Source organism: Ranitomeya variabilis, chromosome 8, assembly GCF_051348905.1.
Source record: "Ranitomeya variabilis isolate aRanVar5 chromosome 8, aRanVar5.hap1, whole genome shotgun sequence".
Taxonomy (NCBI): Eukaryota; Metazoa; Chordata; class Amphibia; order Anura; family Dendrobatidae; genus Ranitomeya; species Ranitomeya variabilis.
This window is the reverse complement of record NC_135239.1, coordinates 207,017,436-207,030,734: the sequence shown is the minus strand read 5'-3', so window position 1 is coordinate 207,030,734 and position 13,299 is coordinate 207,017,436. Positions and strand designations below refer to the sequence as shown.

The following is a 13,299-nucleotide window of genomic DNA, read 5'->3' as shown; positions in this document are numbered from 1 at the left end:
TTTTCTTTCTTTCTTTCTTGCTTTCTTTCTCTTTTTCTCTCTTTCTTTCTTGCTTTCTTTCTGCCGCTTTCTTTCTTTCTCGCTTTCTTTCTTTCTCTCTCTTTCTTTGTTTCTTTCTTTCTCTTTCTTTCTCTCTCGCTTTCTTTTTCTCTCGCTCTTTCTTTCTTGCTTTTTCTCTCTTTCTTAATTTCTTTCTCGCTTTCTTTCTCTTTCTTGCTTGCTTTCTTTCTCTTTCTTTCTTTTTCTCTTTCTCGCTTTCTTTCTTGCTTTTTCTTTCTTTTTTTCTCGCTTTTTCTTTTTCTTTCTTTCTCTTTCGCTCTCTTTCTTTTCTTTCTCTTTCTTTTTCTTTCTTTCTATTTTTCTTTCTCTTTCTTTCTTTCTTTCTTTCTTTCTTTCTCTATTTCTTTTTCTCTATTTCTCTTTCTTTCTCTCTCGTCTGTTTTTCTTGCTTGTTCTTTCTCCTTGTGTTCTCGGATTGGGACATTACTCAGGAGCCTTTTTCCTGCGCAGATGCCACTTTGTATGGAATGACTTAATGGCGCGGGTCAAGTGAAATGCTTTCCACCTGTTCCCCGTCCCGCTCACATTGTGGGGGCCGCAGGATCGTTATGTCGGGGGCCGAGCAGATTTCAGACAGGAAAAACACTTAAAAAATGATGAGTCTTCCTAGTTACAGTAATGGTGATTCTGGGGGGCTTGTGCCCACATATAATAGCAAGGTGAAAGGTATGAGGGGAGGAAGAGCCTGGTATTCAGCCGCTGTCTGTGTGATCGGGGGCAGTAATCATAACTCTATGTGCGAGTCAACTGGAGACCATCAGCGAGCTCTGTATCACCAAGTGCAGGAATTTAATGGATTTCTAGTAGAGTCTCTGCAGTAATATGGTGTGTACAATCGTCTACATGTTCTGTTCTCTCTACTTGTATCACATGTACTGGACTGCTCCCCACCTGTGCTACATGTACCAGACTGCTCCCTACCTGTACAATATGTACCGGACTGCTCCCTCCCTGTGCTCCATGCACCGGACTGCTCCCCACCTGTGCTCCATGTATCGGACTGCTCCCCACCTGTGCTCCATGTACCGGACTGCTCCCTCCCTGTGCTACATGTACCAGACTGCTCCCTACCTGTACAATATGTACCGGACTGCTCCCTCCCTGTGCTCCATGCACCGGACTGATCCCCACCTGTGCTCCATGTAGCGGACTGCTCCCTCCCTGTGCTCCATGTAGCGGACTGCTCCCTACCTGTACAATATGTACCGGACTGCTCCCTCCCTGTGCTCCATGCACCGGACTGATCCCCACCTGTGCTCCATGTAGCGGACTGCTCCCTCCCTGTGCTCCATGTAGCGGACTGCTCCCTCCCTGTGCTCCATGTAGCGGACTGCTCCCCACCTGTGCTCCATGTAGCGGACTGCTCCCCACCTGTGCTCCATGTAGCGGACTGCTCCCCACCTGTGCTCCATGTAGCGGACTGCTCCCCACCTGTGCTCCATGTAGCGGACTGCTCCCCACCTGTGCTCCATGTAGCGGACTGTTCCCTCCCTGTGCTCCATGTAGCGGACTGCTCCCCACCTGTGCTCCATGTACCGGACTGTTCCCTCCCTGTGCTCCATGTACCGGACTGCTCCCCACCTGTGCTCCATGTAGCGGACTGCTCCCCACCTGTCCTATCTGCTGGAGAACAGGTGTATGTTCTGTTCAGGACTCTGGCTGTCATATAGTCAGTAATTCCGATGTCTCCAGCGTTTTGTTCTTTGTTATATAAGGACTTGTTTTATGTGTTAGTTATTTTCTCCTATTTTGCCTTTACTGGCGACCATTTGGCCTATGGAGTTTACTTGGCCGTTTGGCTGGGAGAGAAAACTATGGGAACACAGGAAAGGAAAGTCTATTGCATTTTGCTATGATCTTCTCACTACTAAATATGTCCTGAAACAAGGAAAAACAACATGACTTTAAATGGTGTGTAATGTATGCCCAGCGGGACCCCATTACTGCGCAAATTATCCGAAACCCCTTTAGAAAGCGCTGGGTTCCCAGTGTAGGACAGAGGTTGCCCCCGCGCTGGTGAACAGGCCGGTGTTTTCTAGTCTGGCATCTGACATGAAAGTGACGCCGGCAATTGGAAGCAATTTGCAGAACCGTTTGATGATTCTATTAATTATGGCACCAACAAACAGCGCTTGGGAAACAGTTTTGTTTTCTCACATTCTTCTGTGATTGCTAGCAGCGAGAGCCAAATCTGAAGACTCGTCTCTCTGGGACGCTCAGCGCAGACCATTGTGCTGTGTGTGAATGGCCCTCATCCTTCTCCAGCTTCAGCCAAGAGACCGGAAGACGTCTCCGCTCCGCACCAACCAAAGCACCTGCGTGCACCGCGGCACCGGCGTCCAGGCAAGGGTTAACTCTGACTGATGTTTGCCACCGCGCTGTTCCCCGAAAGTCATTATATATCATACAACCTCGGGTAACGGTGGTGCCGGTGCTGGAAGAAATCCTGGACAAAAATCAGCCAGAAAACTCGGATGTTATTTTTTTCTCCTTTCTTGTCCGTTTTTATCCATATAAAATAGATTGCTACTCAGCAGCTCTGTATGAAATCCAATTTTTATTTTGCAGACCCATAAATTTGAATGGGTGAGTCGCATCCGATTTATCGCATGTGGGATTTTTTTATTCACTTGCAGATTCGTGAAAAAACAACTGGCTCATCTACACGACCCTATTGAATAGCATTGATCTGAGTGCTATCCTGTTTGTTCACAGACCGCACTTGGACCAAACATACAATCGTGTGACTTTGACCTTAAGGGTTCTTTCCCCAAAACTCTCGTCCTGCCGATCATCCGCCTTCCCGATCTGTCTGCCGCCCGTCACCTTGGTACCAAGTAATGGTATCCATCTAATACCCTTATTACAATTAATCTAGTAAGGATTTGTTTGGTGGTAGCGATCTTGTGTTTGCCCCCTTGCAGAGGCAGCGATCTGGTGTTTGCCCCCTTGCAGAGGCAGCGATCTGGTGTTTGCCACCTTACAAAGGCAGCGATCTGGCATTTGCCCCCTTGCAGAGGCAGCGCTCTGGTGTTTGCCCCCTTGCAGAGGCAGCGCTCTGGTGTTTGCCCCCTTGCAGAGGCAGCGATCTGGTGTTTGCCCCCTTGCAGAGGCAGCGTTCTGGTGTTTGCCCCCTTGGAGAGGCAGCGATCTGGTGTTTGCCCCCTTGCAGATGCAGCGATCTGGTGTTTGCCCCCTTGCAGAGGCAGCGCTCTGGTGTTTGCCCCCTTGCAGAGGTAGCATTCTGGTGTTTGCCCCCTTGGAGAGGCAGCAATCTTGTGTTTGCCCCCTTGCAGATGCAGCGATCTGGTGTTTGCCCCCTTGCAGAGGCAGCGATCTGGTGTTTGCCCCCTTGCAGAGGCAGCGACCTGGCGTTTGCCCCCTTGAAGAGGCAGCGACCTGGCGTTTGCCCCCTTGCAGAGGCAGCGACCTGGCGTTTGCCCCCTTGCAGAGGCAGCGACCTGGCGTTTGCCCCCTTGAAGAGGCAGCGACCTGGCGTTTGTCCCCTTGAAGAGGCAGCGACCTGGCGTTTGCCCCCTTGCAGAGGCAGCGACCTGGCGTTTGCCCCCTTGCAGAGGCAGCGACCTGGCGTTTGCCCCCTTGCAGAGGCAGCGACCTGGCGTTTGCCCCCTTGCAGAGGCAGCGACCTGGCGTTTGCCCCCTTGCAGAGGCAGCGACCTGGCGTTTGCCCCCTTGCAGAGGCAGCAATCTGATGTTTGCCCCCTTGCAGAGGCAGCGATCTGGCGTTTGCCCCCTTGCAGAGGCAGCGACCTGGCATTTGTCCCCTTGCAGAGGCAGCGACCTGATGTTTGCCCCCTTGCAGAGGCAGCGACCTGGCGTTTGCCCCCTTGCAGAGGCAGCGATCTGGCGTTTGCCCCCTTGCAGAGGCAGCGACCTGGCGTTTGCCCCCTTGCAGAGGCAGCGACCTGGCGTTTGCCCCCTTGCAGAGGCAGCGACCTGGCGTTTGCCCCCTTGCAGAGGCAGCGACCTGGCGTTTGCCCCCTTGCAGAGGCAGCGACCTGGCGTTTGCCCCCTTGCAGAGGCAGCGACCTGGCGTTTGCCCCCTTGCAGAGGCAGCAATCTGATGTTTGCCCCCTTGCAGAGGCAGCGATCTGATGTTTGCCCCCTTGCAGAGGCAGCAACCTGGCATTTGTCCCCTTGCAGAGGCACCGACCTGATGTTTGCCCCCTTGCAGAGGCAGCGATCTGGCGTTTGCCCCCTTGCAGAGGCAGCGACCTGGCCTTTGCCCCCTTTGCCGTCCACCGTATCATTGGGTTCAGTTAGCCGTGGTTATACCCCATAATGGGGGCCACTCAGATCTTTGCTTCTCGTCCGTGTTGTGCAGTCCGGTGCCAGATCATTGGGAGGAACGTTTGCTCCATGTTCCTATGAATATTAGAGTTTGTGATGAGCATGTGAGTCCTTCCTGCGGCGGGGCTGGGGGGCCGCTCTTCTCCTCGGTGTTTGTACATAGAGATAGGTGGGATATTGCATTTCTTTCTTTGTGACACAAACCCCCTCTCTGCATTTAATCCGCTAACAAAATAAAGTAATTGTTCAACGGAAACAAACAAAAAAAATCTATTAATTTTTTTTTTTCTGCCTGTGCGGCACAGCCAGGACTTAATTAACGGCAGAGATTTTTCACTGTGTATTCAGAGCCCGTGCATTCATTGTTCAGCGGAGATTAAACCGTAATGTAAGTTAAACAAGACTTCCATCTCAAAATCCCGTCAGCTCCAGCTATTAAGTAGCCAATGTCGTCTTCAGTGACAGATCTATTTCCCTTCATTTCCTTGCTCTCAAGGAACGTCAGGCGCGTATCGTGTAACGCAAGAATTCCACGGAGAGAGATGGAAGTCAGATTGGGGAGCGTCTGGCTCTTGGGCACTGGCTTTTAGGAGCCCACAGACCTCCTGGCACCATGGAGAAAAGAGCATTCAGGGCCGTTTTGTCAGGCTGCGATGCCGTTCACCTGGGGAAGAGCCGGAGCTGGGCGATAATGTGCATTGATTGAATGGAACCACTTTGGAAATAACACGGGTCACTTTGTATCTGTGTGTCCACAAATAGAAGCTTATACCATCCGAGTGCTGCAATAAAATGCTAGACCTTTATGTCGATCATTGATTGTCGTTCTGCAGCTTGTCAGGTAACTACAACCCCAGCCAGGAGTGGATGCCATATAGATGGTGTCCATATCACAAGCGCATGTTGCATTCTTTGGGAGGATCATCAGCTTTTGTGAACGATCCCAATTACTTGCACCAGCTCAATGTGCCAGTCAGTGTGTTGGGCTCTATGTGCCAGTCAGTGCGTCGGCTCTATGTGCCAGTCAATGTGTTGGCTCTATGTGCCGGTCATTGTGCTGGTTGGTGCCTTACACTCTATGTTCCGGTCACTGCATCGGCTCTATGTACCAGTCAATGTGTCAGTTGGTGCATCGGCTCTATGTGACAGTCAATGTGCCGGTCGGTGCTTTGGGTCTATGTGCCGGTTGGTGCATTGGCTCTATATGTGCCGGCCAGGGCGTTACGCTCTATGTGCCGGTCGGTGTGTTAGCTCTGTGCCAGTCAATGTGCCGGTCACTGCATCGGCTCTATGTGCCAGTCAATGTGTCAGTCGGTGCGTCAGCTCTATGTGCCAGTCAATGTGTCGGTCGATGTGTCAGCTCTATGTGCCAGTCAATGTGTCGGTCGGTGCGTCGGCTCTGTGCCAGTCAATGTGTCGGTCGATGTGTCGGCTCTATGTGCCAGTCAATGTGTCGGTCGATGTGTCGGCTCTATGTGCCAGTCAATGTGTCGGTCGATGTGTCGGCTCTATGTGCCAGTCAATGTGTCGGTCGGTGTGTTGGCTCTGTGCCAGTCAATGTGCCGGTCAGTACATCGGCTCTATGTGCCAGTCAATGTGTCGGTCGATGTGTCGGCTCTATGTGCCAGTCTGTGTCAGTCGGTGCGTTGGCTCTATGTGCCGGTTAATGTGCCGGTCGATGTGTTTGCTCTGTGCCAGTCAATGTGCCGGTTTGTGCGTCGCCTCTATGAGCCAGTCAATGTGTCGTCGGTGGGTTGGCTCTATGTGCCAGTTAATGTGCCGGTCGGTGCCCCCATTAGCATGTGGCCGAGCTGAGTGTGCATGTGTACAGGGAAGTAAAGGGATCCGGAGAATCGGCTGTACGAAGTGTCCGCTCAGCTTTAGCAATGTGACCACTGGGTTCTGCGCTCGTCGGTGTATGATAAGGGCCATGATGCATATTGGCTACAACATATAAAAACAAGTGTAGCAACAAAAAATTAGAAAAATAAACCTGAACATGGTGTTTAGGTTTGGAGGTCATAAGATGGATATAAAACATAATATAATTTATACAATCTGATTATTTTTTTTTTTAATCGTTTGGAAATTTAATAAAGAAATCCGAAGTATGGGGCGGTCGTTACTATTTAGGCGGCATATAATGACCCTCTTCAAAACAGAAGAAACAGAGAAATGGTTGGATTTTTATCAGCCCGGAGTCTATTCTCTCCGCATACCTTCTGAAATCGAAGTCTTCACTTTTTATCTTTTCGAAGCCACAACATCCTTTTAGAGACGAGTGGAAAACATGCCGCCTGCTTTAGGCAGCGAAGGGTTACTTGCGGTTTTGTTTCGGTACCAGTGAGGGCAGAGGACGGCTCTACCCTTACATGCCGTCACCAATACCCCCTTCACGTTTTCTGTAATTGAGCAAATCACCTGGGTTCGCAGACCTCCTGTCTCCAGCAAATCGCGAGCATCGGAATCCTTTGTCATGTTCTGGAATAGGAATGCCGATCAGGGTTTCACCATGGGGGCAGCGAGGCTGATTAAGTGGACGAGATAAGGTTATGTGACACCGGAGGGTTTCAGCTGACTGCCGCACCAGCTACACTTCTGCTTGGGTTCTGTCTTCTAACGGAAAGAGAAGACCTAGAGTCCAAGACGGGGTTTTTTTTTTGTTTTTTTTTTGCTCCTTGACCCAACGGCCCTGCAATTCTAGACAGTTGCCGCGTCTTCTCATCTGTCTGTCGATAACACAAGCGAGGGCAAGAAAGTAGCAACGAAGAAGCGAGATGAACGATATGGCAAGGAATATGAGAACGCAGCCCGAGCGGCCTCCTCTAAAGAAAGGGACCCTTAACCCCGATATGTGTCTGTACCAAAGTATCCGAAATAAATAGTGACTGTAACCACTTATACTTTTTTTATATATACAGATTATTATACTGTTTTTGATACTTTGTTACAAAATGACATTGCTTATATTGTGCCCATCCGTAAAAACAGCTCGTTACCTTCAGAGCTGCGCTCACAATTCTGCTGCCATCAGTATGTTCTGCTTGATCTTTTTTATTTTCTTTTTGTATAATATAATCTGCTGGTACTTGAAAGGACTTGACACTTCTGTACAGATCATTTATTCTCTTTTTTTTTTCCTATTTCCAGATGGTTTACAACCAGAAACAAAGCAAGTTCTTGGAGGCACCTCAAAAAAGAAGAGCAAAGCAAGCAAAGGAGACGCAGGATCGGCCAAGGAAGAAGAAAGTCGAGCAGACGGTCAACCTGTACTTATTGTGTTGGCTTTTAAAAGATACGTGTTTGACCCTCAGAAGAAGATGATTCAGTCTTGATTCCTGGATCGGGTGCATTTTCTAGTAATCGCCTTAGCGCTGTTGCTGCTTCTGAATAGACTGGACATGGACTTCCATTATTATTTTTTATTAAATTGGCATCTGTATCGTAAAATCCCTTTTAATTTAACAGGTCAGGACCAAATATTTGCAGAATCAAAAAAGAATTTCGATGATTTCCTGATCATCAGTCAGAGTGCAAAGAAAAAAAAAGTAATTAGTTAGAATAAGAATTGTGTAGGAAAAAGTGACTCCTCTGTCTATGCAGATTTAACCTCCGCAACGTGGTAAAAAGTGGCCAAAAATGTTTCCATAAAGGAAGAATGTCCGAATTCAAGGCTTTATTTAGACTCCCCGCCCAATCTGTGTAAAGCCTGACCTGTGCCTGCAGCGTCGGTCCGAGCCAAAAGGACGGGAAACACCTGGACTAATCGTTGCCACAATAAACCAAGCGGCACAAAACCGTAACATCTCCAGGTCTCACTGCCGAGGAATTAGGAAATCCCAAATATGACCCAAATTGTGCCCGCAATTTACCACAATCTCCGGCTGGTTACATCTTCCTAGCAATTATGAATGAGTTGAAATTGTAAAAGGGTTGTGCGTGATGTTTGGAGGAAATCGGGAAAGTGACCCGGTCCGGCAGCGGTGACGTCACGTCCCTCCTTTATTTGGTCACCGAGTGTGAACAAGGAGCACGATGTCGTCGTTGCACTTTTTTTTATATATATCACTGACAACCCCTTTATAAATATCTCTATCATTTATTATTTTATACTTTTTTTTTTTTTAATTTGCAGCCGCAGCCAAAATGAATCCATTTTATTCCGAATGATGCGTGAAACACGACACAATTATCACTTGTTGCCTAAATAAACAAATTTGTTTTTTGCACTTAACGTTTTTAGGTTTTTAGGGTTTCTTTGCAAATAATGAAATCTAACTTCTTTTATGTCATCGGATGAAGTTTTACAAAGTTTGTTAGTTTCTGTATAACATTTCTGGGACATGAGAAATGCACAGTCGTATTGTGCAGCCAACGGTTGGGTATTGATGGCGGATTAATCCCCTCTCTTACCTAATTTTCTAGCTTCCTAATGGCCCTGTGTATTGGATGCTGTTATGATTTATTGTATCAATGATGCAATATTCCGGTTCTGTTTTCTGCTGCGGTAACTTGATCCATAGAGGTTTCGTGGTGTTCGGCATTGATTTGGGACCTTTTGAAGCCTGGAAACCTCTTTCCTAGAACTGAAGTCACTACGATGTATGGAATCCACCCAGTAGCGGGGGGTGAAGCCTAAACAACCGGGGTCACAACTTCTTCCGTGTACAAAACAAACACCTGCAGACTAAACACAAGACACATCGCAACACGAGGAGCCGTCTAGCCTGCACGCGACCTCTCTGAAGAGCCCGCATATGTTGTGCTGGCGGGGATACGTGACATTTCGTTGCCCTCCGTAGTGATGAGACCAGGGATCTGTCACTGTGTACAGAGGTGTCACCAACCTCAGGTTCCCAGCTGGAAAACCAGTGCACCATTAACCCAAAGGGTGAGCTCAGCTCCAGTCAGCTACAAAACCGGGTATTGAATTCTTTTTTTGAGTTTGCAAATATTGACAAAATTAATGCATATGTGTACCATGTTGCACACTTTTTAACCTAATTTTCTTGACTAATATCACTGTTTCGTGTCTACAACGTCTGCACAGCTCTATGTATCACGTGACTACAAACCATGCATGGGTGCATTCACTTTCCGCGTTGGGTCACATCATTCACATCCTTTTTATCTTATGTATTTGGAACCCATAATATATTGTATTATTAAATAACCAGCAATTAGTACTGCTGTTCTTTAGAATGGGTTTACTTCACCTTCAGTACTGGATTCACAGCTACACAGCTCAGTATTTTTATATAATGGCATCCATGCTGTTGCTTTCTAGTAAGTGTTAGATATTGCCTCAGAACTGGATTCATAGCTATCCTGCTCAGTCCTGCTGTATGTACTCCATGCTGCTTTTTTGTAAGTGTTATCCCTTCCCAGAGCTGGATTCAGAGCTGCACAGCTCTGTTCTGCTGTATAATGGTCTCCATGCTGCTGCTTTCTGGTAAGTGTTTTGATTCACAGCCACCTTGCTCAGTACTTCTCTATAATGTTCTATGCTGCTTTCTGGTAAGTGTTTTGTCTCTCGCAAGAAATGAATTCACAGCTACCTTGCTCAGTACTGTTGTAGAAAGTCTTCCGTGCTGCTGTTTTTTGGTAAAAAAAAAAAATAAAATTCTCACCCCAGAGCTGGATTCACAGGTACATTGCTCAGAACTGCTGTATAATAATCCTCCATGCTGCTGCTGTCTTGTAAATGTTTAATTGTCCCAGAGCTGGATTCACAGCTAAACTGTTCAGTACTTTTGTATAATGTCCTCTATGCTGCTTCTTCTTCCAAACATGTACTACTTTGATACAGGTGAGCCAAAATCCCTGATGTTTGAGTTATGAAGGCTAGACATCATAGCAGCTATTCTCTCCACCCACTAGCTCAGAGATAACTGAAAAGATAAAGATAGAGCCTGCAGCGGGGAAAAAATTTAAGTAACATAGTGGACATTCTTAATTTACACATACAACCGCATATTCTGAAATGTCACCTGCATAGGACAGGTACAATAGAAAAAAAATCTGTAATGTTGTGTCCAGGGAATCTTATGTGCCTGTGCTGTGATACAAGTTCAGTTGGATTATTTTGGATTAATTTATGGAGAAAAAATGTTGCAAGTACTATTTGTCCTCACAAGAAGCTTATGTGTGAAGCTGCACAAGTCCGTGAGCCCTAATATTACAGTTAAGGTACCTTCACACGAAGCGACGCTGCAGCGATAGCGACAACGATGTCGATCGCTGCAGCGTCGCTGTTTGGTCGCTGGAGAGCTGTCACACAGACCGCTCTCCAGCGATCAACTATGCCGAGGTCCCCTGGTAACCAGGGTAAACATCGGGTAACTAAGCGCAGGGCCGCGCTTAGTAACCCGATGTTTACCCTGGTTACCAGCGTAAAATCTAAAAAAAACAAACAGCACATACTTACATTCACGTCCCCCTGCGTCCACTTCCTGACTGACTGAGCGCCGTACAGTGAGAGCAGAGCGGTGACGTCACCGCTGTGCTGCTTTCACTTTCACTTTGCGGCGCTGAGTCAGAGGAGGAAGCAGACTGCAGGGGACGCAATGTGAGTATGTGCTGTTTGGTTTTTTTACATTTTACGCTAGTAACCAGGGTAAACATCGGGTAACTAAGCGCGGCCCTGCGCTTAGTAACCCGATGTTTACCCTGGTTACCAGTGTAAAATATCGCTGGTATCGTTGCTTTTGCTTTCAAACACAACGATACACAGCGATCGGACGACCAAATAAAGTTCTGGACTTTATTCAGCGACCAGCGACATCACAGCAGGATCCTGATCGCTGCTGCGTGTCAAACGAAACGATATCGCTAGCGAGGACGCTGCAACGTCACGGATTGCTAGCGATATCGTTATAATGTCGTTTCGTGTGAAGGTACCTTTAGGTCATGGACACAAGTGCAAGATCATCAGCCTTTCTGGATTATCGGACGTCAAATTCAAGAGATTTTTCCTAGAAATAAGTTGTATAGAATTTGACTATTGAGTCTTTTTTTTGTTCTATGATAGTATTGAACCAGAATGCGGTTGGTGTGACATGGGAGTTATCAGGTAGGTATTGTCAGCATTGCCACATGTCAGCAGCTATTACATCTTCTTCCTGTTTTTTACTAGTTACACAAGAAAAATCTGATCTGCTGAAAAAAAAAATCCTGAAATATCTTTAGTTGCAGATCGTTCCTGAGCGCTTTACATGCCTATCCGTAAATGTTATTCGTAGCTGGTTCTTATTAAGCCCCTTGTATTTTATGTTTAGTTTTCTTTCAAACTTATTTTTGGATGGAGTTCCCTTACAAAAAAAAAAAAAAAATTGCATATTTGAGCAAAGTTTGGAATCCGTACAATGAAGCTTTACTTCCTCCAGACTGAAAATTGGTTAAAGGCTGTTTTACTATATCTTGTAAAATGCGAACAGGTTAAAAAAAAGTTAAATCCACTAAATCCATGGAGCAGCGTGCATGAGGCAGCGGGGTTAAGAGAGCCATGCGTGCTCTGCATTATCTGGTGTGAATTATCATAGCCTTTTAGAAATAATACTCAGTATCACACAAAAAAAAACAACACATGTAGCTAAAGTGTACAGAACCCTTTACCACATGCAACAGCAATTGCTTTTGCAGTGTAATATTTTGGAAAATGTTGTCAATGTCAACTCATAGTGACATATGGCGACTTACCACCCAGCTGAGGGCTTAGTCATAAGGCCTGCATACATATTACCACCCCAATTGTGCCTGAGTTGTGTCCACCATTGTGTAGCATATCTTCTTTCAGTAGTCTGTAAACGTCAGAGAAGTGAGATAATTGCTGGAGTTTTGGAAGAAGAAAGTTGGCGTTGATGCCCCAGACCATCATAGATGCAAAAATGTGCGCTAATAAGCTGGATGGTCCCTCTACTTGATAACAAGCTGGATGATCCATCTACTTGATAACAAGCTGGATGATCCCTCTACTTGATAACAAGCTGGATGATCCCTCTACTTGATAACAAGCTGGATGATCCATCTACTTGATAACAAGCTGAATGGTCCCTCTACTTGATAACAAGCTGGATGATCCATCTACTTGATAACAAGCTGAATGGTCCCTCTACTTGATAACTAGCTGGATGGTCCCTCTACTTCAGTGTTCCCCAACTCTGGCCCTCAAGAGCCACCAACAGGTCATGTTTTCAGGATTTCCTTAGTATTGCACAGGTGATAATTGCATCAGCTGCACAGGCAATAATTCCATCACCTGTGCAATACTTAGGAAATCCTGAAAACATGACCTGTTGGAGGCTCTTGAGGACCGGAGTTGGTAAACACTTCTCTACTTGATAACAAGCTGGATGGTCCCTCTACGTGATAACAAGCTGGATGGTCCCTCTACTTGATAACAAGCTGGATGATCCATCTACTTGATAACAAGCTGAATGGTCCCTCTACTTGATAACAAGCTGGATGATCCATCTACTTGATAACAAGCTGAATGGTCCCTCTACTTGATAACAAGCTGGATGATCCATCTACTTGATAACAAGCTGAATGGTCCCTCTACTTGATAACAAGCTGGATGATCCATCTACTTGATAACAAGCTGAATGGTCCCTCTACTTGATAACAAGCTGGATGATCCCTCTACTTCACTGTTCCCCAGCTCTGGTCCTCAAGAGCCACCAACAGGTCATGTTTTCAGGATTTCCTTAGTATTGCACAGGTGATAATTCCATCACCTGTGCAATACTAAGGAAATCCTGAAAACATGACCTGTTGGTGGCTCTTGAGGACCGGAGTTGGTAAACACTGCTCTACTTGATAACAAGCTAGATGATCCCTCTACTTGATAACTAGCTGGATGGTCCCTCTACTTCAGTGTTCCCCAACTCTGGCCCTCAAGAGCCACCAACAGGTCATGTTTTCAGGATT

At 46.7% G+C, this 13,299-nt stretch overlaps 1 protein-coding gene across 1 annotated transcript in view; it reads left to right on the top strand.

Annotated features, from left to right (window-relative positions):
* The window catches only part of EEFSEC (eukaryotic elongation factor, selenocysteine-tRNA specific), a 104,346-nt gene extending 95,746 nt beyond the window's left edge, over positions 1–8,600 (top strand). The window contains exon 7 of the mRNA XM_077276566.1: positions 7,522–8,600. Within this exon, the coding sequence (XP_077132681.1) occupies positions 7,522–7,706 (185 nt within the window). The 3' untranslated portion in view covers positions 7,707–8,600. The remainder of the gene's footprint in view (positions 1–7,521) is intronic.
* The last annotated feature ends 4,699 nt before the right edge of the window (positions 8,601–13,299 follow it).